Raw genomic sequence first — 27,351 nt, 5'->3', positions numbered from 1 at the left:
AACCTTAGTTTACTAAACTTGTTGTCCAAATGATTTAGAAACACATTCCAACCTGTGTATCAATGCACTTAGTTCTTTTAATTGTGATCTTGTTCATTGTTAATTTGTTCATTATATTCTAATGTTGCCAGTTAAAAAGGTACGAGGATGTATTTTTTTCCCAACAAATACATGGCTGAATGCCTCATTGTTTAAAATCATCCAGAATTAAATGATATGCTCTGGAGGTACCTTTCAGAAATGCAGAATGGTCATATATTATTATATTTCTTATATATATTTTTGAAGCCAAAACGTTCATGACTTATTCCTTTCTTTCATCACTTTCCAGAATGAAGTATTCAGCCAGTGTTCAGCTTGTCCATCGAAGTCCTAAGAAGACTATCCCACCAGCATCCTTCCCTTTGTTGCTTTTCATTTAGTTTATTTGCAGTGCTGTTACAGCAGATATTTTCGCAGTTGTGCTTAATAAATCAGTAAATCAAAGGTTGCAGCATCAAGATGGCAGCCTGAGGAAGAACCATCGAGAGATCTTGGACAGGGGAACATCCACCTTGGGTGACCCTAGATAGTAAATTTTGCTCATGATTAATTACAGTATAATAGCACCCGGGTCACACAGAGTAAACAGTACTGACTGTTCTAGGAATGTACAGCATATTAGGTAAGAATCTTGTTAGGAGCGAAGCATAAAACTGTTTTTTTTTCCGTCCCTCCTTTAAGCCTCCTTTTTATATATCTCATTTGAACCCTTTAAATTAGAAACTAAGCCATATATCTGTACATATACAGGACTAGGCACACAAATGTGACTACATATATGTTCAGGTATCATGAGTGAATGCCATTTTATATTACTGAGCAATAATGGTGGAAAAGCTGACATCACATCAGTATTAGAACGTAATAGTGATATTCCCTGTGTCCAAAATCACTCCCTACTCACTATATAGTGGACTATATAGAAGAAGAAGAAAAAGAAGAAGCCTTTGTTTGTCACATGCACACTCAAGCACAGTGAAATTCATCCTCTGCATTTAACCCATCTGAAGCAGTGAACACACGTGCACACATACCCAGAGCAGTGCGCAACCACACTACAGCGCCCAGGGATGGGGATAGTGAGGTCGCCATTTTGTAGTGCTGTCCGAATGTATAGTGAGAATTATTACACCCTATATAGTGCACTCAAAGTATCCCACAATGCACCATGAAAGGTAGTGTACAATCGATGGTCACTAACCAAGCAATATATCCCATCATACATTGCGGTCGCGCTGAAAGAAATCAAATCAAAAGCCTCAAATTTGATTTAATAAAAGGCAGCAGCAAAGAAGAAAGTATTCGGCCTTGATTAAAAAGAACTGAAAGATACAGCAGACACAAAGTACTTTGTATTTATTTTGCAATGTAGGAAATAGATTCAGTATAATGTGTATTTATCACAAAAATACATGCATTTATTTATTATTTTGAAAACCCACCAGCTGACTGATCTGGCACATTTTAATTGTGTGACAGTAATGACATAAATAACAGCGTGACGGACAAGTGTCTGAAAGTGTTTTTTCATTTTATCAATGAGCTGTCTATATAGTCCTCTATATAGTAATTCCCTATATAGTAGGGAGTAGTGAACAAGTGAGTGATTTCGAACACAGGGATTATCTCTGATTTTTTACTTCACAGAGTAGGGTGCAATATGTATTGTACTTTTTAGAAAGTGTTTGAGAGTTAGAGAAGCCCATGTTTGGGAACGGTTCAAATATGCTGTTAAACCATATCTTATAAAATCAGGTTTGCTTGTCATCTCATTAGGATGCAGGACGTGGAAAGGCTATGCTGTTATTTGCAGTAGTCAACATTGGTTTGACTTTTTGCTAATTTACCATCTGCTAATGTGAACTGCCACAAAAGTGTTGTGTAATATTTCATCACTTTTCAATTCACATCAACATACAATGTGATATGTTTTAAAGATGCACAAAACTGTAACATGGCTCGGGTCATAGCAGAGCTCCTCGCACACACTGTAAAAAATGATTTGTTCTTTTAACTTAAAAAAGTTAGTACCCGGGCTGCCTTAAAATTTTGAGTTGATTGAAATTCATATAGTAAGTTAAATTGTTCGCCTCATTGTGTTAACTTATTATATTAATTTCAATTAACTCAAAATTTTAAGGCAGCCCGGGTACTATTTTAAGTTAAAACAATAAATAATTTTTTACAGTATAATATATCGACTTGAGTTTTGATGGCTTGACCGTACAATGTCCATATGGACGACGTACGTGTACCACCACAGGAAACCTGATGATAAGTGCAAGGCAACGCATCTCATAAACACCTGACCACTGGACAACGAAATTTGTATCTTTATTTACATAAGCTAGGTGGGTTTTTATCCAGGACATATTTTTAATTTTCTTTTCAAAAAATAACATGGGATTATTTACTAATACATTTAACGGAAAATATTCACGACAGTTTCATATAAAACGAGTTTAAACAGTTGTATAAGTTCACTAGGTTGTTGGACAGTTGACAGTTTCTGTTATGCAAGGGGGTAGGTGGATGTAAGTGCAGGAAGAGTTTTATTGAAAGCAAACTAGCAAACAGATTCAAAATGTAGACAAAGGCAGAGTCGAAAAACAGGCAGTGGTCCAGTGAGGCACAGACAGGATATCAGAGGTAATATAGTACTCACAGTTCAAAAACACAAACAGCGTCAAAACCAGAAAACGATACAAAATACAAGACTTTCGCAAAGTCTGTGTTACTCAGAGTCCTTATATGTATACGCTGTGATTGAGCTCTAATCAGGAACAGGTACATGCTAATTAGTCCTAATGGCATGTGTGTGCTTTGCAGTCTGTTGCTGCACGCTCCGAGCGCCAAAACATGTGGAACTGAAAGATGTAACCAGACAACGGTTGACATATCAAGTTTGGTATTCGATTGTAACTATTAATGATGTAAAGTGAAAGTACTGGTTTACTGCTGTCCACCAGGCACTCAGCAGAGTCACACCATAAAAAATGACATGGTGTTGTTTCTGGCGCATGGTATGCAGTGTCAAAGAAAGGAATAAATATGTATTCGTAACTGCAGTGTGCATCTCGTTATTGGTGTCACTGTCACAAGACTATGCAGCAGTTTACTGAAGTGAAATGCACTACACTACATAATTTGATGGTTCATATGCTATAATAATATTCTATCCAGATTGGTTTTGGGCCCTTGCAAATATTTTGCTCATACACTCATTAGGAGCTTCGCTTTTAGGCAGTGCCTAAATAGATATATAATCTGAAAATTGAGAAAATATAAATTCATGTTTTGTAGGAAAGTACTGTAGTACAGTATATACAGTATGATGATGATCATGATGATGTATCATATCTATCAACTTGAGTTGTGTATAAGTTGGAAAATGTAAGTCAATCTATTATGTTTGATAAGCACAAACATGGAAATAAAACATTTTCATCCTAATTGTTTGCATTGCACTTATCAGTTATAAATGGCTGAATAATCTCTCTCTCTCTGTGTGTGTGTGGAATATACTGTGCATGTTTACAGTAGATTACTTTACAAAGCAATCATATCTTAAAATGTGAAACATATTTAAGCACAAGCTTGTGGATTTGGCTGTTGTGCAAAACCATTTGGCTCCTCAAGGAGTTTCACACTGAAATTTAAAATGAAAACATTAAAAGACAATAATAGTAATAATATAGGATGAAATGCAGGGTGTTTTAAAAAAAATGTATATTATTTGAGATGTAAATATCCCAGAAACTACATAGTCTATACAAATGAAACTGAACAGGCTTAATGTTGACCAATATAAGATTTATCCCTCAAAATTTGAACGAGAAATTCAAAAGTATGTGGATTCCATGAGGGCGGCACGGTGGTGTAGTGGTTAGCACTGTCGCCTCACAGCAAGAAGATCCTGGGTTCGAGCCCAGCAGCCGGCGAGGGCCTTTCTGTGTTCTCCCTGTGTCTATGTGGGTGTGCTCTGGTTTCCCCCACAGTCCAAAGACATGTAGGTTAGGTTAATTGGTGGCTCTAAATTGACTGTAGGTGTGAATAGTTTGTCTCTATGTGTCAGCCCTATGATGACCTGGCAACTTGTCCAGGGTGTACCCTGCCTCTCGCCTATGGTCAGCTGGGATAGGCTCCAGCTTGCCTGCGACCCTGTAGAACAGGATAAAGTGGCTAGAGGTAATGAAATGAGATTTCACAAATTTTCAATATGCATGCCACCTGAGACACAGACAGCCTTCCTCTTTTGAACTTTTTGTCATGTCCAAATCTGCATTGCAGTTGGTGCATTTTTAGACAAGTCTCTCATAAATGCATGCTGCACAGTTTTGTTCGACTGTGTTCGAGTGTACTCTAACATACAAAACACCTTTTGTTTTCCAGTGAATGGCATTTAAAAAGATAGAAACAAAAACCATGAAACATAAAATTTTGACCTGTTTCCACACATGCTGTTAAAATTTGAGGTCAATTGAACGAGAATTGGCAAAGTTATTAGATTGTGAAACGATATCAATTTTTTTGAAACTCCCTGTATCCAACTTGTATACAGTACCAGTCAAAAGTTTGGACACCTAAGTCAATGTTTTTTTTTCTTTATTAAAATACACTTCAGGTCTTAAAGTAATGATCTGATGAAATTACTGTTTGATCTCAAACATTAAGAAGGCAAGAAATTGCACGAATTAACTTTTGATGAGGCACCTGTTAATTGAAAAACATTCCAGGTGACTCCCTCGTTTAGCTGGTTAAAAGAGATACGCAGAACCTTTATTTTTAAATACATTTCTGAGTGGATAGTATCTCCATCCTGTATGCTGCGTAAATGGGAATAAAAAAAAAAATAATATATATATATATATATATATATATATATATATATATATATATATATATATATATATATATATTTTGGGAGTTAAAATCGACCGCAAAGTTGGCATTCGAGCTGCCCCGCTGAGCCAGCCAGCCCTGAGTGTGTGACGTCACAGCAGGAACCGGTTTTAAGGCCGAGGCCTTTGACAGCTATAGACCAAAGTCATATAAATAAACATTTATGGTGAAAGTAAGAAATATCGTTACCGACTTGCTCACCTAAGACTGATTTGATTTCATGGATTGTGGTTTTACTCTCATTAAAACAGGATAGGTGTTATAACTTTTGCAGCATACATGTACATGCATGCATTTTCACTGATAAAACGTAAAAGGCTAATTAAATAATCAGATGAACTGAGACAATCACATTCTGAAGCAAATTAAATAACCTTATACCAGTAACTTAAACACACAATACAAGTTACATGTATAATGCAGCTAAACAACGAGTGTTGTTGTTTTTGTTGTTTTGTATCCAAATGAGAGTCGCATCTTACCCGTCTGTGTTCTCGCTTCTTGAAGGCTGACCTTGTGGCCAATTGTTTTGAAACAATTTGACTTTCAGTTGTTCATTCAGTTCTCCGTTCATTCGCTTCTTCCACATAAGGGCGAAATATTGTTGCTGAGGCAAGCATATCCAGCGGAGAAATCAGACGGCTGGTCCACTCATTCTCCATTTTCTCCATATTGAGTACTCCACCATTACTGCTCGGCTCAGGCAATTACTAAAACCCGGGACGGGATGTCACTGGTTTTAGCAATAACCGCGGGGAGGTCACTGCCTGAGCAATAATATATCACGTCCCGTTCCATCCCGGGTTTTAGCAACAACCCTTGGCTCACACTCTGGTAGAACTGGGGCAACTGAACTTACTTTTCTTTTTAAAAAAATAAAAATAAATACTTTCCTTTCTTTGTAGTTTTCTTTTCCTTTAATTGTTGGTACTGAACCCTCTTTCAATATGGGCTTATAGCCAACGCTCCTCAACAGATCAAAGGTTTTGTACAAGTCTTCAGTAAAATGTGCAGAGCAGAGGAGAGACCACTTCGTAGGCACCCAATGTGTCCGTGAACTTCTCGCAAAACACATCCAAATCTTTGCAGTTTGAACATTCTTGGGCCATGAATGCAACGTAAATCCACCTTCTGTCATGTTGTTGCACCCACCAGCAACACATCTACGTGGCATGGTGATAAATTAGCTCAAAATGGAGGATCGGAGTTGCAGTCAGCTCTGTGTTTTAGTATAGCAGAAATGGCGATGAGACCGATAGACTTCCTGCAGCGACGTCACAGATGCCAAGGTCATTCACTCAGACCGCTACCTATACGAATCATTTTAATCATAAAAATTACTATATTAGATTTATTGTTAATGCTTAAAACTATTCCTGTGCCATTCTTGAGGTCTCAAAGCATTTATAAACAAAAAGTAAGGCCATGGTTCTGCGTATCTCCTTTAAGATAATGCCTATAGTGTATAAAGCGTCATCAAGGTAAACGCCAGACACTCTGAAGAATCTAAAATATTAAACTTTTTTTTTCATGTTTTAGATGTTTTTTTAAACCACATAATTTATGTTCCACATGCTATTTCATAGTTTTGATGCCTTCAGTATTGTTCTACAACGTAGAAAATAGTTAAAATACAGAAAAACCTATAAATGAGTAGGTGTGTCCAAACTTTTGACTGGTACTGCATATTATATAACTTATAAAAGTTTATTTTTCTTTTCTTGAGTCCAGATCTGTGCATATATAACCACTCAGCCTGTTCTGTATATGAATATGAATGTAGGCTACGGATATTCTCCTCAAATAGTTTGCCCTTCCTATTCATCAACTCTTTTCTCATCTCATCTCATCATCTCTAGCTGCTTTATCCTGTCCTACAGGGTCGCAGGCAAGCTGGAGCCTATCCCAGCTGACTACAGGCGAAAGGCAGGGTACACCCTGGACAAGTCGCCAGGTCATCACAGGGCTGACACATAGACACAGACAACCATTCACACTCACATTCACACCTACCGTCAATTTAGAGTCACCAGTTAACCTAACCTGCATGTCTTTGGACTGTGGGGGAAACCAGAGTACCCGGAGGAAACCCACGCGGACACGGGGAGAACATGCAAACTCCACACAGAAAGGCCCTTGTCAGCCATGGGGCTCGAACCCGGACCTTCTTGCTGTGAGGCGACAGCGCTAACCACTACACCACCGTGCCACCCCATCAACTCTTTTGTTTTAAGCAATTTACAGATACTAGAAAGCTGACATCATGGAAATATAATTCTAAGGACAATTATCTCCACAGCATTCTGTAATGTACAGCCTGAAATCTATTTATATGCCATAGTGCCTGAAAGAAAGATCTGTGTACAGGTCATGAATGCACCCAAGGTAAAAAGGCAAAAGAAAAAGAATCCCATCTACTTCATGAATAATGCTAATTCCTATATAATTTTCATGATAATGTCTGACTCATTATTCCAGGGCATCTTCTCTGATTTTTATGGAAATATAGCTGAAAAGAAAAAAAAAACTTGCCAGAACGATATTATATATATAATTAATAGATAGATAGATAGATAGATAGATAGATAGATAGATAGATAGATAGATAGATAGATAGATAGATAGATAAAAAGTAATATACACTTTGCAACCAAAAGTTGGTTTACACCTGACCATGTGGTTCTTCCCGAAACTGTTGCCACAAGCACATAGCTGAATACAATGTCTTTGTATGCTGTTTGCAGAATTTCCCTTCAGTGGAACTAAGAGGCTTCAATCTGTTCCAGCATGACAATACCCCTGTGCATGGTGCAAAGTCCATGAAGACATGGTTTATAAAGGTTGGAGTGAAAGAAATTGAGTAGCCTGCACAGAGCCCTGACCTCAACCCAACTGAACACCTTTGGGATGAACTGTAACCCTGACTGCGCCCCAGACCTCTTCATCCAACGTCAGTGCCTGACCTCAGTAATGCTCTTGTGGCTGAATGGGCACAAATCCTGAGAGCCACGCTCTAAAACCTAGCAGAAATCCTTGCCAGAAAAGTAGAGGTTATTGGCCTATCACAGCAAATCTGAATCTCAGTGTGATGGTCAGATGCCCACAAACTTTTGGCCATATCATGTGCATATGGACATAGACAAACAAAGCTCCTTCACACACATGGTGTGTTCATGGTGGCAGGTCTGTTTGTGTGCAAAGAAGTAATGAAACATGACAGGATCTAAAATCACTGTTCATTTAATCCAAAAGTTTTAAAACATGTTTATATCAGAAATCCAGAAAAATAATTGCATATTGTTTCACTTTTAACAAACACTTGATATTCATCTGAAAGCACAAAAATTATAGTAGAAATGTTTGTTTTAAATGGTGCATGTGCTTGGAAAATTTCTGTAGGATTATCACAAAATCTTTCTGCATCGTGTAGGTTAGTTAGCAGGGCGTTTCTGCAAGATAATGTCAGGGTTTTCTTTCTTTCTTTCTTTCTTTCTTTCTTTCTTTCTTTCTTTCTTTCTTTCTTTCTTTCTTGTTGGATTACACTGATAAAGCATTTCTGAACCTACAAGACACGAGACTAGTGTCCTGGGCAAGGCTGAATGTGGAGTTAAGTGTTTGGGGAGTAGGTACAGTAGGAAGCCAGGAGAGCCGGTCTGACCTGCACAGCCTTCATTCCATCTTGTCTCAGTGAATAGGGCTTGTATGAACAGTGCCCTAAGCTCTCAGTATAAAAACACTGCACTTGTCACACACTTGGCTCACTGGAGTGAAGACACTGCTGGGAAAGCTCTCCTTTCATGGTCAGTTTTAACCTACTCTTTTTTTTCTTTTTTCTTTTCCTCTCCACGTTTTCTCACCTAGGAACTGAAACCATTGGGATGATGTTGGACCCCTGCAGCCTACGGTAAGACGACAGCTCCGTCATAAAAACCGCCTACTACCTTACTCAATAGTCTGCCAAAAATAATACGCCACCTTCTGTGTTGTAGCTACATTTGATCTACTCTATAGGAGACTAGTATGTGGTTTTGGACGTAGCCCAAGCTAGAAGATGGCCACCTCGCACACCTTCACTACCCGGAAGTGATGGGGTTCGTGTGGTCTGTCTGGTGCAGTGGTTCTTAACAGTTCAACAGTTCTATCCAAAAATTGTGAAATGTTTAGGACCACTTGACCTGGCAGACATATTCATTGGTGCTGGAAAAAACAGGAAGAAGGAGCTCCTCCTTCTGTTCATACTTCAGAAAGCTGGTACTGTAGCTGTAGCCTGTGTAGTCTGTCTGTGATTTTATTTAGTTACTAACCGGTGATGGAGGAACATCATTAACAAGTTTAAACATTTTAAACAGTGTTTCAAAGTCTTTCTCCCAAATAATGGGTGAGATTTGAATGGAAGGTTTCAATATGATAAATGTATTGTAATTTTATATTTTGCAATAAAACTTTCCATGCAGAAAACTGAGTGTGTACTGTGTTCTCTTGTGTTTGCTTCCCCCATCTTTACCAACTTATTTATTTATTTATTTATTTATTTATTTATTTCTCCCTCCCCCCGTTGGAGAACAACACAAACCTCCTTTGCAATTAAGTCATCGTGTGTGTTTGTGTGTGTGTAAGTATCCGTGGACACAGATACTTGTGGACACAACCCCAGTTCATATCCTTGGAGACATTCTATTCTATTCAAATAATAAATTCTCTTGTGTTAATGCATTTCAGCAAAGCTTGGAGCTCTCTCTCTCTCTCTCTCTCTCTCTCTCTCTCTCTCCAGCAATGGTCTTCAGTCTTATCCTCAAAGTGTCGGTGTGTGACGGCAGATTTTCATTCCAACTGAGTAAGAACACACTTAATTCCACTTCTTTAATCTATCGATCAGCTAGGTGTGGCCCCTGTTTGGTCGTAATGAATCCCTGCAGACACACTAACACTTCACGGGTAAGACTGAAAATCTCTGACCTACATGTTGACACCCCTCCACCCCTCCACCCCCACCACCAAATAAAGAGTCAGAATAAAACGGAAGGACACTTTCGGGTGAGTTTTCAGCTGAGTTGGCGCTCTCCGTGGTGCTGAAGATTCTCTCCGGGACTCGGAATATTGGCTATTTCTCCTCCATTTATCCGTCCTGAAGACGTCCTGCATTTTGTCCAGATGATTTACGGGCCCAACCCGACAAACGTCTAAGCGTGACAAATGCACAACAAGCGAGGGCAGGCGCTGAATGAAAACTCAGGGAAATCAATAAGCGCAATTATTACGTTAAATCCTCACATCAAGTCTCATTAGTTCATGACGTCAAGTAAAAAAGTGACCATTACAGCAAACGCAGTGAGTGAAGAAGACCATGCAAGCAACACCTTAGTCCACAAACTAATGTCACACAAACTAGTCCACAACCTAACATTACACAAACTAACACTACACAATATACAGATTGCAAGCTATTAGGAAACAAATCCAGCGGATTAGCTGGCTTTTAGGCACAAGACACAGGAACAAGATGTAAAGACTAAAGACACTCATGAATTGTAAATGAGGCCCGAAATTCAAATAGGCTAGTATTGATTTGTGTCAAGCGAAAATGAGAAAATGGCAAGTGTCGCATTCTACACTGTAAAAAAAAAAACCCATAGGTATTTACATGAAACACTGGGGTATTTAATTAATACTTCAGTGTCTTCTAGGAAGACATGGATGTATATGGAGGATGCAAGAAAACACGCGTGTCTGTTATAAAGACACCGGCGTCTATCAGTAGACACAAGACATGTCTTCCAGGCATTGCTAAATACCCAAGACATGTCTTCTAAGTGCTACATTTAGGGGCATTCAAATAAGACACGCCGTAGGCCTTTTTATTTACAGTGTCCCGGTTTATCAGGCCTCAAATGCATACAAGTGGAAAAATATATAGGTATGGAATAGATTGCAGCTCATCTCTTTGAACAAATATAATTATAATTGCTGTATATTTTGACCTTTATGAACCACCGTTCAAAAGTGTTTTCCCCATAATACATGATCGAATCCCACTAAGAACTCATTTTAAAGGGCGTAACTTCAGCTGCCTTCTTTTAAAACCTAAAAATTAAAACCACCCACTGAACACAATTTCACTAAATGTCACAATGTCACTACACTAACGTTTGCTTTAGAATATCTTTAATAAATTATTCATAAGCCTGAAGATTGCATGATGCTTTCTTTCTCTGAGTAAGGCGCTTGATCTCAGCGGTGTGCCAATAGCACCGATATTCACTAAATGCTGCTTGTTATGGAGTAAAGGCGAAGAGCAGTGATAATGAGTGAGGAGGAGGAGGAGGAAAAGGAGGAGGACATGTCAGCACTCGTAATGAGGAGCCCGGAGCGCTTTGCCTACACGGGCGAGGCCACCAGATGTCGGCCCGCGGTCCCTTGAGAACTCTCTCTGCGGAATTTCATCAGCGTGCTGGGGTGACCCTGCCCCATCCAGCCCAACGGCTGCGCGTGCTAAATCACCTTTACAACGGATTGCAATCATCAGGTCCTAAAACACTAACGTATGAGTGACCCCCACTACACCTTTCCAGCCCACACTGTCAGCTCAGAGAGAATTGTGTGTGTGTGTGTGAGAGAGAGAGAGCTTACGCTCGTGTGTGCGCATGTGTTTCTCTCTGTGCGCATGACGTGTGTGCGTGTTTTACTTCGGGTGACAAATTTACGACGTACCGAGCACAAGCTACCGAATCTCAGCGATGCGATGAAATGGTATTCATGGTCGAACTTGTCAACAATCAGCAGTGTCTCCCCTTCATGGGACGGCGGAAACGACTCTTCAAACCAGAAACGAGTTTATTATGACAATAATTGCCACCTGCTTATCTACAACGAAGTCCTCTGTGTGCACTAGATAAGAGTTTTATTAACAGGCCGGCTGTAATGTCCTGCATTCAGTGTACAAACAGCGGCATATAACCGACTTAATCAGGCATAATAAGCTTCAGCCATAAGCCTCTCGATTGCAGTACAACCCGAGAGCGCTGAGAGCAAAGGAGCGCTTTAATGTCAGTGCGATCTGAGAAACTGGCTCAGAATAATCCCTGATATTAACCCACATTAATCCACAACTGCCGGACAGAAAAGGTGGAGAAACTCATTTCAGCTCTGAGATGAATGCAATCTGTTCTGTACAAAGCGTCAGGCTCGAGACACAAGCATGGACCATGCACTACTCAAAATTCCCTGCAGTCTTTCCAAGATGTCGAAGGCATCAATAGACATTTAAAACATTTATGCAGGCTTTGCATGCCAACGTGGCAACCACGTATTTATTTTAAGGAAAAGGGACCTTATAGTAACTCGTTCCCCCCAAGACAGAAGCATTACAAATGTGCCCTCTTTAAAGGTAGACCGCCTTTCAGATTTTTCAAGTTTAGGTCATAAAAAGAATTTTCCCCGACGCCTAATTATTTTTGTTTAGTGGACTGAAAGCCACTGAATTCGAATCACAGACTTCCAATTTTATTATTATTTTTAAAAATAGAACAATTCATGAATTTACGGCCACGTGCCCCTAAATTCTCTGCTATTTTTTCTTGCTTCACCGTGACCCAATTCAAGATACTACATCATGCATCATGTGGTGGGCTTTCCTTGTTCGCACAAGGCATTGTGGGATACAAATTTGAAACAGGAGAGGAAAATGGAGGACGTGAGTGTGCGAATGAAATGTGAAAGACCGATTACAGTAACGGAAAGAGAGAAGAAAAGCTGTCATGTTGTGAAGGAAAGGAAACGCAGGACCAAACTAATAAATATCGGTGGCCGGCAAGCACCTCGGTGTAATCAGCTGACAGAATGATGTAACTGTCAGTGTACAATCAAAGGTAAACCTGCGCATGTGCACATGGACTGCACGAAGCGTGCAATTCCATGCACATTATTTGCTTGGGAATCCCCTCAAATTAAATAACTTCCCAGCCACAGAATGGCCTGATATTTTGTGAGATATTGCAGAAATAAACATATATCACAATGACCAAATTTTAGCAGGAAATAAATTTCACCGATTTTATGAAATCGAAAGGCCGTCTAGCTTTAAGAAACATCAGTGGTCCTGGATGGCTAATTATCTCAGGTGATATATATTAATTTTTTCTAATTGTAGGTACAAGAGACATTCCATTGATGGTACCACATCACTGACAAGCGTTTGTACTCTAAAAGTATAGTTTATTAGGCCTACCTTTTTCCTGGCCGTGCAGGGAAGTGTAACTAATTAAAGGTCACTTGGCTCACTTAACTTCAGGTGCTTAAGTGAAAAGCACAGTGAGGACAAAAATCTGAAATCAGCTTTGCAATGCAAAACTGGCAAGATAATGTTCAAGATGACACCTGGAACTGTAAAGTTCTGAATGTTGGGTTCATGCTTCAGTTAGCAGCAGTCAACCTGAAGAGAAAAAAAGCAAAGGCGGGAAAGAGACAGAAAAACATATTGAAACACGCACACAAAGAGAGAGAGAGAGAGAGAGAGAAAGAGAGAGAGAGAGAGAGAGAGAGAGATGTGGATATGAGGAGAGACAGAGAGCGCGTGACAGAGGGACATAGAGAATGGAAGGAAAGAAGGTGCAGGGGTAAAGAGAGATAGACAGAGAGGGAGAGAAGGAAAGAGAAAGAGAGGTGGAGTTGCTGAAGGTGGTCCTCATCATCACTGTTGCCTGAATCCACTCGCAGAGCTGCAGTGTGGACACACAGTAGGAAAGTGCCTCACAAGGATGTTGGCTCATAGCGCATGGATTGCGGGCGGATTTCTTATGGGTTTGTTGCTAATTGGGACAGATCTCAACAGTGGGATGATGCATATCAAACGAGAAAGATAACTGAGAAAGCATTGAGGATAAATCGAAAGCTTTGTATGAGTTACAGATGGATGTGAGGCACAAGTAATCTCTGGATTATAAAAACAACAACAAACACACATCATATTGGTGAAAAGTAAAATGACCCAGTACAGCACAGCGCGTACCACATTTCCACATTTGCCATAAGACTAAAGGATCCTTGTCCACTATCGGCTCATAACATGGATGTACAAAAGTCCGATGACGCGTCTGGATCGGACAAACCGAATCCGACCCTCATTGACTTGGGAACGTTTTTCGTGGACTCGGATATAATATTTGGATTTACGAGTCATCTTTTAAGACGGAAAGCCAAGGTAAGTGCATCGCAGCCACTCTACAAGTTAGTTGCCTTTTCAATGTGCGCTTAAAGCGGGAGTGGCCACGAGTGTCAGCACCGAGAACAGCTCTCTGCTAACATCACTCACCCATCTCCTATTTTTAAAATCAACTTTTGACACTTACTTCCAGCACAAACCGTTATGGTTAAAAATTCTCTCAAGAACGGTATAAAAATCCCCCTGCACAGGATTTTTTCAGGGTTTTGGACAACAAGTTCTCCAAACGGCGCTGGTAGCCTAATGATGCAGTCTATACGAGAGCAATCAGGAGAAGAGAACACACCAGACTTTAACAAAACCTATGGTTAGAAAAAATGTGTTAGAATAGGGGGACAAATACAGTATTTCCTAAAGGGAACATTATTATCAAGCTTGAGACACGTGCATTAAGCATAGTTTAGTGCCGACACTATATACTGTATCCTATAATAGTCTAAGAATATAGAGAAAAGCCTATGGTATACCGTAGAGGATATAGACTATACTCTGGATGAGACGATACTCTAGATATAGATCCGTCTATAGTATTGCAAAGGATGTACAAAACAGGATGTAGCGATATCAACACAACATGTCTATATGGTCATGTATCTGAACCTGTATGAATCTTGACTTAAAAAAGTTGCATATGCTTAATTGTTTTTAGATATATTTGATGTAAGTGATAGTAAAGCAAAGCAAAGTAGGCATCATCATCATCATCATCATCATCATCATCATCATCAATTCGTGTGCTGTCACAAGAGTAAATCCGTATCTTTAAATTTGGATAAACCATTACATCATTCAACTGGATAGTTAACAAATAACAGGATGGACATCATGCCTGGTGTCCACCCTAACCAATCCTTTAGCAGTTTGATCATTCTTGAAGTTGTTTGAATTAGGCAAAATAATGATCAAGAATATGTGTAGCATGTGTACATTGCGAGCTTGAATGTATGGATTACACCTTCGGATTCTGTGCCTTGGCAGCTTTCTGTTCAGCAGATCATTCCTTACTGATGGTGCACAGTCTGACTAATGGACAGACAAAGAGATGGGACACTTGAGCACTTGACGTAGAGGGAGAAGGATAAGCATTTGGGCTGTGACTTCAAATCATGTGACCACGATGCTTACATCACCAAAATAATTGTATTATTATTATTATTATTTAGATATAAATAATTCAACATTTAAATTCGTTTTGTTTCACTCACCTGGGTAAGTTGTAATCTCAAAAATGTCCAGATGATGGCGCCAGAGTAATAGGGAAGAAATCGTTTGCTTTCACATGCGCCTCAGTCAGAGCAGCAACGGTGACATTTACAAAATAGCACGAACAAGATGACATCATTCTTGTAAGACATAGGTCTTCTTGGAGTTTAATGTCGGCCCGTTCATAAAAGCACACTAAAAGGGAGGAAAACGTGGATGTAGGATGAAACTCGTGCTATCCAATTAAGCTAATAGAAATATTGTACTAATATGCAATTTGGAAATCCTGATTATTTCTTATTGTCAAGGTTTATTTCAAGTCTTTCTGAGAAGGAGTCGTCACGCCGACACTTGTGACGCAATGTCTAATGTACTAGCCGACTAGTTTTGGAAGTCGCCTGAGCGCGCGCACACGTGTCCAGCCACGCCCCCTCAGCTGCTTGGAGCGCAGCAGCGCAGTGACAGCGGGTCAGACCGCAGCTCGGCTCCGAAATGGCACGAAAAGGCGCACAACTTTTCCCTGGCGCTTTAAACATGACCCTTTCATCGTGTTTCACTTTGAAGCTGCCGCGTTTCTAACCAGCGCCTCGAACGTGGAGTTAGTTTGAAAAACAAAACTCTTGCGAAACTTTTTGCGAAGTTTTGGTCAAGATGACTCGAGCTGAGAGCGCTGCGGACGGACGGAGCCACAGGCGCACTGCAGTAAGTTACAACATGAGTAATGCTGATGCTGAAAAATAGTTATCATGAGGGTTGTAGAATATTTGTTTGTTTTGGGTAGACCTGTGGTCATTTCTCTGCTGAAGCAAACTTTTGCCAAACTACAGAGCCCCTAAGGTGATGTTGTTTTTATCTTGTGCGCACAACTTATTTACACAGGCTGTGGTGTAGTGGTTAACACTGTCGTCTCACAGCAAGAAGGTTCTGGGTTCGAGACGCCCCGACGGGGGCCTTTCTGTGTGGAGTTTGCATGTTCTCCCTGTGTCCGTGTGGGTTTCCTCTGGGTGCTCCGGTTTCCCCCACAGTCCAAAGGCATGCAGGTTAGGCTAACTGGTGACTCTAAATTGACTGTAGGTGTGAGTGTGAATGGTTGTCTGTATCCCTGCGATGACCTGGTGACTTGTCCCTGGTCGCCCATAGTCAGCTGGGATAGGCTCCAGCTTGCCTGCGACCCTGTAGAATAGGATAAGTGGCTACAGATAATGGATGGCTATAGGGCGGTACGGTGGTGTAGTGGTTAGCCTTGTTGCCTCACAGTAAGGTGGTCCTGGGTTCGAGCCCAGCAGCCGGCGAGGGCCTTTCTGTGTGGAGTTTGCATGTTCTCTCCATGTCTGTGTGGGTTTCCTCCACAGTCCAAAGACATGCAGGTTAGGCTAATTGGTGGCTCTAAATTGACCGTAGGTGTGACCCTGCGATGATCTGGCGACATGTCCAGGGTGTACCCCGCCTCTCGCCCATAGTCAGCTAGGATGGGCTCCAGCTTGCTCGCGACCCTGCACATAAGCGGCTACAGATAATGGATGGATGACTTGTATGCACATTATTATCTTGTTCTTGTTTTGCACACGAGATAATAACTTGTTCCCACAAGATAATAACTTATGCATAAAAGATAAAAAGCAAATTTTTGGACTTTAGGGGCTTTGTAAGTGTTTTGTTTTGTTCTTGTTGCTCTCAAAAGCTCAACATGCTCTTATTGTGTTTCTCCTGAACCTTTCCTGATGTCTCCAAGGTTGATGGCAGTTCCAGTGCAGAGTCTTCTTCCTGCTCTTCCTCCGAGCCCAGTCCACAACAGAGGCGGTGCGGGAGCAGACCCCAGCCCGAGGGTGCACGTTCAGTCAGCATCACCGAGACGGACCGGGACGACGGCAATAAAGCAACAGATTTGTGCAAGCAATGTCAGGTGACTGTAGCAGAGCTCAAGAGGCAAGCACTTGTCCTAACCGAGCCAAGATCACTGCAGGTCAGTGTGAGAGACATTGTAAGAGATGTTTCTGAACAAACATTTAACACCTGTAACATGTTACACACTATTTTCATGACCTGGAGAACTGTTGCAGTAGTCCGTCACCGCCCTTTTTATCCGCACCTCTTCTAGTGTCATTCATTCAGTGGTCATCTTCAGTAAATTCTTTTTCCTGCTCAGGGTTCCAGTGGATCCAGTGCCTGAACTGGGAACTCTGGGTGTGAGGCAGGAATACACCCTTAATGGGATGCCGGGCCATCAAAAGGCACCATGTGCACGCATGCATGCATGCACATGCGCGCATACACACACGCCTAGGCAATTTAGAGTAGCTGAAACATCTAATCATCTAATAGCCCGATTTTGGGTGGGTGCTGAGAGGCAACTAGACAGTAACCCAAGGTTAGGATTGAACTTTTTATTCCTGACCTCTCCACTCACAAAACGCAAATTGTGTTTAAAAGTTGACGTGAAACATTGTATGCCATATTAGCAGTGATTTGCCCAGTACTGTTTTGGTTAGATTTGAGTTGACATTATTTAGCAGTTTATAAGTTTCTGAGGTTTTGATTAAACACATTTAGCTCAAGTTACCAGTCAGTTAGGATTGTATAATTAATAACCGCATATTCGCTAAACTGTGATAACTTTGATAGGAGTTGTTCATGATCTCTACCACCATAGAATCCTCAGAAATTCTTCAAGGACCCCATTTTAAGAGACGTTTCCTGTTAATGGTCTGTTATCTGTTCCAACAGCGCAAGTGATTTTCCTATGAACTGTTCTGCATTAATCAGAAGTTGTTATGTGACAGTAGATAATGTACGCTGACTGCTGAGTATGGAAAGGATTAAAATTTATTAGACTATTGTTTAGAGCACATATGTATATTTTGAAGCCTTTGTGTCACATACAAACATGAGGGTGCTTTCTTCTTTAGAGTTTTTAAATCAATCTTAAAAACAGTCCGAACTTAATATGCTCCAGACTGTCATTCTGTCAACATCTAAAACAAACAGAGTTCCCTTAGCCTATGGATTTCCACATGCTTTTTGGCTCTAGGCAAGGCCAAAAAGCATCAAGCTGGGAGGAAGGACTTGAATTATACGAGACTCAATTAGTGGTGATGATTGAAATCCTTTATCGCTTGCCAAGGCCAAATGTGAATTCCCCCTCATGGTCATAAGTCTGTATAAACAGGAAAAAACTCACTTGTGAACACAGTCTGCTATTGTACCTAAACCATTTAACGTGAAGCGTATGATACCCAGTAAACCTAAGTTTCTGTATTTGTAATCTATTTTATTTAAGTACTGTCACAGCAACGTTATCCTGAACAGCATACAGATTATTAAAATGAGCTGCACAAATCTTTAGTAATACTTATTTAATAATTAATTACAAGCAAGTGTGACCTTTGCTGATTTGCTGGATTTCTGCAGTCTTGGTCATGCAAGACCTGTCTCTCCTACATTCACACACTTAAGCTGAGTGCCAATGGCTAGGGGTCTTTGCAGTAAAGCACGGTTTGGAAGTGGCCCATTGTTTTGGGAAAACAATGCTTATCTCACTCCTTGTCCGTAGACCTTGGGATTGGGGGGTTGTGGGGGAATAGTTGAGTGTATTTGCTGTGGAGTCTGCGGAGGAAACAGACACCCAGTTGACCTTCACCATGCATTCAAAGTGTTCCTGTATACCCCACACCAAATTCCCACCACTGTTAAATATAGGCTTGCAACTTTTTATTGTTGTCTGACTTGCTGCCGAGGCTAGCCTCAGGTTCCCCCCTCCATCTCTATTTAGTGGTGGTTTCAAAAGAAGATCTCACGCTTAGGTAGGATTTCACTCCCTCCAGCTTTATTTGACCCCCCTCCCCTTTGCTTTTTTTCCAGGTTAACAGATAGGACAGAAGAGGCTTTGTATGTGTATGTGTGTTTGTGTGTGTGTGGTATACCTACCAGTACTCAGTCCTTTTACTTGAAAAAACAGGATTCAGTGCTTGGTTATATCTGCACCCAAACCCTCCCCACTTTTCTCCTTTCCTTATCTTGTGTTTTCCTCTATCACTGGGCTTCTGGAACTGGCTAAGCATGAGAACATAAAGAGTTGTGAACTGTCTGGCCATTGGTCCTGTGTGGTCTGCACCAGGTTTAGCTGATGGAGGAAAGAGGTTACAGCAGAGGATTATTACTTTATCAGACTCTCTGCTGATGGCTTAATGAGGCCGTGGGTGCAACCGCCATGGGAGGCTGCTTTTTAGGGAGGGGGGGGGATCAGTTTCCTCAGCTGAAGAGCAGAAAGGATGCATTGTCCAAATGGGACGCAATGTGCTTACCTGACCTGAACTCCGACACATGGCTGATATGAGTTGCTAAGGATTGTTTTACTGTTTATTAGGTAGGAAGAAATTGCTGTTGAACTTTCATTCAACCTTGTTTTCATGCTTGATTGCATATGAGACTTCATGTGACGTTTTGAATATCAACTATTGGCATTCATGTGTTGTTATTTTAGTTTCGATTTACATCATATTATCAATCTAAAATCTGACCTGAAATCTGTTGCAAAGATGCATCAAATATTACCCAGGCGTGTGTATTGAAGCTTAGTTTACTTTAATAATCTGGCATGATTGCAGTGGTCCCATGGAGTGCTTTTGGCTTTAATGATCATTCTGTGGTGTATCTGGATTTTGCCAGAAACCTCAATGGCACAGTGCCTAAAATTAGCATGAAACATTTATTACACATTTAATTAGCCAAACACACACAGAGTGGACGGCGAATTTTCGAAAACCCTTTGAGGGACCGCTTTTTCCTTCCTTTTTTAAACCCAGCAGCATCAGTTGTGTGAGCAGTTTCAGATTAGTAAAACAGAAAACAGCACATATACTGCTGACACACCAATTTAACAGAAGGCAGTCTTTGAAATTGTGCTGTACCGACTTTAAAAAGACAAACTCAGTGTTGCATGTACAGCACTGGGTTCATAAGCTGATCCCAAGGATGATTTTTGGAGACGTTCTGTACAGACAGTTGATAGTCACGCTTGGTCCAGGAAACGCTTGGTCAGCACTGATGCGCTGGTGACAAGCTTCTTCTTTATAGTCTTCTGCAGTGTGCGTGTTAGCAGGTGGCAATTAGTCTTTCTTCATGCCCCACAGCTTTTCATGGGCCTGCATTTTTCCACAGGGCTTGCCCAGGGTTCTCAGCATCCTTTGTTTTATTATTTATTGTCAATGATTCCTTTGCCTAAGGAACAGGCACTTCTTCTCACACAGTGCTGCGGCTCGCAGCTCAATAGTTCATTTGCTTCAATGTCAGGGCACTTAATGCCTTAACAATGGCCTAAGACTCTATGAAATGTCTGGATGCTTAACGTAGCCCAATGCACAAAGAATTCTTTGACAAAAAATGACTTGGTACTCAACTTGTCACAAACTATTGAACACATAACCCTTAACTGTTTTAGCATAGTTGATGTGTCCTCGAAAGGGACAACACAAATGGTTGAAATTATGCTGAAATTACAGTGTTATAAATAGGGATTAACTAGTAAGACGGAACCTGAGAGCTCAACAAATCCAGCCTTGGATTCCAGTTGCATTGTACACGACAATTATGAGATCTTTCAGCAAGACTGAGGAGCCTGAACACCTGGGTTAGATCAACCCTACTATATGGGATAGAATCTTTACCCCTTACCCTTGTGGTTAGACCCCTGGTATCAAATTTAATAAGATGAATTGTTGCTTGGAGGTGGATGATTTTTCATCTATATTGTCTGCTTAGTGAGACTGAAGTGGCTGTCATCTATTACAATTGGTCACTAGATCTCCAAGGGTCTACAAGCCCTCTGTTGTGATCTGTACGACATTTAAAATTTTTTTCCAGGTCAAAAGCACCTTTAGCCCTTGGTCATTTTCCGGTTGAATATGTCACCTGATACAGTGGATGACATGAACCTACTTGCCTTACCTTGGCTGTAACTGGTGCCTCTGAACCTTGTAGGGTTTGGGAAAACGAATCTTTCATTATGAAAGGCTGATGCTTGTAGAAGCACGATTATATGTCTTAGACAAAGAGAAAGTGAATGAGAAAGAAAGCAAAAGAAAAGAAGAGAAAAAAGCTGAGATTTTCGATATGAAAGTGCAGGGGGTTTGGTTTGTGTGGGATTGAATATCAGGAAAAGATTATCAGATATGGTATGGATAATTCAGTGTATAGGTTAAAAAAAACCCAGATCAGAATAAACATCATTTTATGACACTCCTTCCTCCATCAAAACCCTAATTTTTATTTGAGCAATATGATATAGTTTCTCATACGAATTTGTATTTGTTTTGCTGTGAATACATACAAATTGGCACTTTCATGAGTCTGACAATTGTTTCTTCATAGCCTGCACTTTTCTCATGGGAAGGCAGGCCAGTTGAAGGGAAAGGTAAACGCTTACTGGAAGTCCTGGTTCTGCAGGCTTGGCCCATCCTTCACCCTGATCCCTGCAGGCAAGGGTTGCCCTACACATGCCTGAGCACCTGCTATAAATCAATCACTTTACCTTAATGGTTTCACATTTAGTTCTTTCCTCTCTTTCACGCTGTTTGGCACTTGGCACTAACAGGGCTTGCAAAGCAGCTTTTGAGTGTCTGTGTTGTTTGCTGACAAGAATTTTCATTTATGATTTATGAGATATTATTTTTCCTGGCTCTCTTTTGATTTTTAAGGCAGCGCCACTTCTGCGGTACTTAGAAATCACTTCTGTTAAAAGAGATGTGACATGCACGCACATTTTACTAGTGTACCTCTGGAAATATCCCTTAAATTCACAGGAATAGTCTCAGTTACCCGTACTGTTAATCACGTTGCTAACATTCATTTCACAGTAATAGAGACTTTGACATGTGCTCTTCCAGTTATTTGGTGTGAAATGTACCTTCTGGGTGAACCAGTGAGTGGACATGCTGAAATCCAGCTGAACCCGAAAGGTGGAAGAGCGGAACAGAAGAGATTGAATGCCTGGTAGCATTGGACACACATGTGAATGCCTGTCAGGGTGAAATAAATGAGAGCAGGTTAAGAGCACCACTCTGGAGATGAAGCTTTTGGCATGCAGCTCTCACCTTTGGTGTAACTGGTTGTAACTATTTAAATCCTTCATTGCTGCACACCACAGGTTAAAGACCACGGTTTTTAACCACAGGAAACATTATAGGATTGATGAAACTCCTACGCAGGTGTTAGAGTTGTTTGTGTAGGCGGTGGTAATGGATGCACCTTCAGTACATGTTTGAACTGGGAGCTGTTCAAACATAAGCTGTGTATTTAGTTGATAAGCTAAATTGTTTTATGTTCTCTTCTTTTACAAATACGGTTTACTATGTTGTCTAATTTTGAAGGTAAAATGTTATCATTTAAAATATATAGATTTTTAAAAATATATTTCTCAAGATGAGCATGAACTGATTGGCACACAGAGATATCGTGGCCAGAACAATGAAGCGCTTGCAGTGACTACTGCAGTGACAGATGTGTGATTTTAGCTATTTAATCCTTGATTATTGATTAACAGACTCAGAGTCTTATTGTGTCTCCTACCGTATAACGTGTGTCTGGTTTCAGATCCATAGTACCTCAGGAGAAGTTACACATCTCGCCACTAGAGGCTTGTGAATTATTCTTTCAGACCTTCTCTGGACAGGAAGACACAATTTGCAGTTGTGAAGAGAAGTCAGATGATATAATTAGAAAATGTTTCATATTTCTCTACATGTTGATGCTGAGTGCCATTAGAGTACACGAAGAAGAGAAATATCTTATTCAGTGTGGTAATATCAGTTTTTACTATATCAGTATATATCTGACCTGAGACTGGTAGTGTGATATATGTATATGATGCATTATGATTTTCTAGATGTATTCATAAATGTGCTGAAACTTTCAGCGAGAGCAAACAACTCTTCCTTATAAACTCTCTTCCTGTGGGCTGAAAAACAGTGTATATAAAATCACTTCATTTTGCTTTTACTTGTTATTGAACTTATTTACATTTATTTTATTTTTATTTATTCTTTTTTTAAGACTATTTTATCTTCTATTTTTAGACATGTTTACTTCTTCTTTGATTCAGGAGCTTGGTTGCAAATTTGAATTTCCCTCCGGGGATTAATAAAATAATTCTGATTTGCAAGTTTTCCTGCTCGTTATATTCTCTACAGCAGAGTGAGAAAGACATAGACAAGTTGCCTAGGGGTTACTTTTCTAAACTATTTATTGATTGGCCTTTGACCCTCCTGTCAGTTTGTGCACTCTTTAATGTGATCTAGTGTTTCAGTGGACGAACCAACAGAAGAACAGGTGTCAGGTGATCCACAAGCAATGCATATTTGCAGCTGTCAATTTTCATTAATACAGTTTAGAAATGTTTTAATTTGGAAATTTTATGCCCAAAAAGGAATAGGTTGGATATTTCAGGATGCAGTTTCAAGACAAATGTAGAATGATCTTTAATGTATATATAGGACTAGCAGGTTATCTGGTGTTCCCAGGTTTTGCAAAATTCTAGGTTGCCCTCAGACTTCCATGTCAAATTTGGTGAAGGGCCGTCGAGAAATGCTGATGTTAACCCAAGACAAACAAAAATCCAAACATCCACCACCCAGGGGCCCACCAGGGACCCCTGGGGCCCAAATATGGAATTTCTGAGTTCTGCCAAATTGTGGCTATCTCCTGTGCCTACATGCCAAGTTTAGTGAAGCTCTGTCAAGCATTTGTGTTGATAAATGTAATGTGAAAGGCATTGAGGGAGGGGGTGGGTGGATATTGTGCCCCCCAGGGACCTCCCTGGGGCCCGTCATGAATTTTGTTTATATCGGTAACATTCCGGGTCGTCCCCGGACCTACTTGCCAAATTTGGTGAAAATCTGTTGAGAAACGGTGACGTTAGCTCAAGACAAACAAACGAACAAACTTTGCCACTTATTATATAAAAAAGAAGATTATGTACTAAAGGGGGCGGCACGGTGGTGTAGTGGTTAGCGCTGTCGCCTCACAGCAAGAAGGTCCTGGGTTCGAGCCCCGGGGCCGGCGAGGGCCTTTCTGTGCGAAGTTTGCATGTTCTCCCCGTGTCCGCGTGGGTTTCCTCCGGGTGCTCCGGTTTCCCCCACAGTCCAAAGACATGCAGGTTAGGTTAACTGGTGACTCTAAATTGACCGTAGGTGTGAATGTGAGTGTGAATGGTTGTCTGTGTCTATGTGTCAGCCCTGTGATGACCTGGCGACTTGTCCAGGGTGTACCCCGCCTTTCGCCCGTAGTCAGCTGGGATAGGCTCCAGCTTGCCTGCGACCCTGTAGAAGGATAAAGCGGCTAGAGATAATGTGATGTGATGTGTGTGATGTACTAAAGGTTGCTACAGGTGTTTAGAAAATATCTGTGCACACAAATTACATTTGCAAATCCTTTATAATTCCAGACTGTTCATTCATTCATTCATTCATTCATTCCTGAATGCATGCATTTGTACACTCAACTTTAGGAACTGTTCTGCCCTGTATTCATCTTTGCTCATCTTAAAAGTAGACGGCCTTTCTATTTCATAAAATCGGTGAAATTTAGTTCCCTCTGACATTTGGTCATTGAGATACATGTTTATTTCTGTAATATCTAAAAAAAAATAACCAGGCCATTCTGTGGCTGGGAAGTTATTTACTTTGAGGGATTCCCTAGCAAATAATGTCCATGAAATCGCTCGCTTCGCACAGTCAAGCAGACAGAGGAAGTCTGTTTGCGCATGCGCAGGTTTACCTTGATCGTGTACTGACAGTTACATCATTCTGTCGCTAAGCAAACAGCTGATCGCACCGAGGTGCTCGTTGACCGCTGATATTTATTAGTTTGGGCCTGCGTTTCCTTTCCTTCGCAACATAACATCTTTTCTTCTCACTTTGTTACTGTAGTCGGTTTTTCACATTTTTCTCTCCTGTTTCAAATTTGTGTCCCACAATGCCTTGTGTGAACGGAGAAAGCCCACCACATGATGCATGACGTAGTATCTTGAATTGGGTCATGGTGAAGCAAGAAAAAATAGCAATTGGCCCTAAATTCATTAATTGTTCTATTTTAAAAAAAATAAAATTGGAAGTCTGTGATTCGAATTCAGTAGCTTTTGATCCACTAAGCAAAAATAACTGGGTGTCGGGGAAAATTCTTTTTCTGACTTACACTTGAAAAATCTGAAAGGCAGGACAGCTTTAAGATTAGGAATAGGTAGACGAGCACATCAACTCAATGTCAACATATCCTTATACTGTGGCACAAAAGCGGTATCAGTATCAATAGCAATATTTTTGTCCTTACTCTTAACTGAGTTTCTGCATTGCATTTTCCTCTGGCATGACAATTGTAATCTTTGTTGTATAATCTTTAGATTTCCTTAACAGTTTATAACTGATATTACATTCCTCCATCTTTTCATACATATTTCAGGTTTCATAATGACACGCACATCAATTTTAACAAAGTCCACATTCATGAAGTCAGTAATCGAAGGCAGCACGGTGGTGTAGTGGTTAGCACTGTCGCCTCACAGTAAGAAGGTTCTGAGTTTGAGCCCAGTGGCATGTTGTCTGTGTGGGTTTCCTCCAGGTGCTCTGGTTTCCCCCGCAGTTCAAAAGATATGCAGTTAGGTTAACATGGGGTGGGCTTTGAGCAAGGTACCTAAACCCCAGCTGTTCCCCGGGTGCTGTAGCATAGCTGCCCACTGCTCTGGGTACGTGTTTGCTTGTGTGTGTGCGTTCACTGCTTTAGATGGGTTAAATACAGAGAGGAATTTCAGTGTGCTTAAAGGAGAACTGAAGGCAAATTTTTTTATTATCAAAATTCTATTTATCTCATTTTATTAAATATAGGAACGCATTTTGATAGCTATTTTGTCACTGCTATAGCAAGTTCTGAGGGTTTGAAATATGCTATGTAATATATCAGTCCATATGTCAAAGCAATGGCAGTAAACGAGATTCGTTGAGTCCTGTGTGAGACGTCGTAGGACAGAAGTAAAATGTACAGCGGAAATCAAAGTGACCAGTATCTGCCAACACTGTCTTTCGAATGCTGATGTGATCAAGCCGGAAGTTTTGTTTGTTTTGATAGCAATCAGAAAAGTTTGAAAGAAGTAGGCAGTAATTGCCATTTAAACTCATTTTTGTGCAATATTTTGTTTGGAAAACAGTTTTCAAAATGGCGGCACTGACACCTGGCTGATGCTTCACGTTTCAAAGTCTCACACAAGTCTCATGAAGGTCGCGCGGATAAGTGACGCCTGCTGTGGACCAAATGAACTAAATTCAACATGGTTAAAAACCGAATAGGCCGATAAGTATAATATTTAATTGCAATTAGTTGCCAATATGAGTCACGATATAGGGTTACTAAAACTGAAAACATAATTGAATAACACGTTAATTAAGAAATAAAGCAAGTTTAAAAATGACTTCAGTTCCCCTTTAAGTGTATGTGTGATAAATAAAGTTGCTCTATCCTTCTTCTAATCTGAATTTTAACTGTACAGAAATTTGATAAATTAAGCCTTGGGGTTCATTAATGCAGCAGCGACATGATGACAGTATGAATTCATACAAATCAAACATATTTATAATCTTTAATCTGTAAAGGACAAGCCTCACAGTGGGACTATGCGCTGTGTATCAGCCATACAGCCTTGAAACAGATGTGCTTAAAAAGCATTCTGATTATATAATCAGTATGTCAGACAGCAGTATGGAGCAGTAGAATGATAATCTGATGTCAGATGGCAGAGTGGAGCAGCAGGCATCAGTCCCAACTCAGAGGGCGCATGTGGGAGATGACTGACAAGCCAAAGAGAGGAAGGGAAGACAAAGAGAAAGCACAGAAAAAAGTGAGATGAAAGGATGGGCCAGGTGATATGCAGAGTTTGAGAAACAGACAGATGACAGTAAGAAAAAACAGGTGGGGAGGGGGAGATTTTGTGTGTGTCATAGCCAGAT

General features: G+C 40.5%; 2 protein-coding genes across 4 annotated transcripts in view; both read left to right on the top strand.

Annotated features, from left to right (window-relative positions):
* Positions 1 to 3,495, top strand: part of aspg (asparaginase homolog (S. cerevisiae)) — a 79,661-nt gene extending 76,166 nt beyond the window's left edge. The window contains exon 16 of the mRNA XM_060934351.1: positions 332 to 3,495. Coding sequence (XP_060790334.1) covers positions 332 to 376 — 45 coding nt within the window. The 3' untranslated portion in view covers positions 377 to 3,495. The remainder of the gene's footprint in view (positions 1 to 331) is intronic.
* Positions 3,496 to 15,811: 12,316 nt separating this feature from the next.
* Positions 15,812 to 27,351, top strand: part of kif26ab (kinesin family member 26Ab) — a 133,279-nt gene continuing 121,739 nt past the window's right edge. For 2 of the 3 annotated variants that reach the window (XR_009655652.1, XM_060934348.1), the window contains exons 1-2: positions 15,812 to 16,066; positions 17,097 to 17,327. Coding sequence is in view for 2 of the 3 variants with exons in the window: in XM_060934348.1 (XP_060790331.1) it covers positions 16,016 to 16,066; positions 17,097 to 17,327 (282 nt within the window). In the remaining variant the exon portion in view is untranslated. Of the gene's footprint in view, positions 16,067 to 16,243; positions 16,405 to 17,096; positions 17,328 to 27,351 lie in introns of all 3 variants that reach the window. The other variant, XM_060934349.1, reaches the window with a different exon arrangement.

The sequence above is a fragment of the Neoarius graeffei genome, chromosome 11 (genome assembly GCF_027579695.1).
Source record: "Neoarius graeffei isolate fNeoGra1 chromosome 11, fNeoGra1.pri, whole genome shotgun sequence".
In the NCBI taxonomy this organism is placed as follows: Eukaryota; Metazoa; Chordata; class Actinopteri; order Siluriformes; family Ariidae; genus Neoarius; species Neoarius graeffei.
The sequence above is the reverse complement of the archived record's forward strand: the minus strand, read 5'-3'. Positions and strand labels throughout refer to the sequence as shown.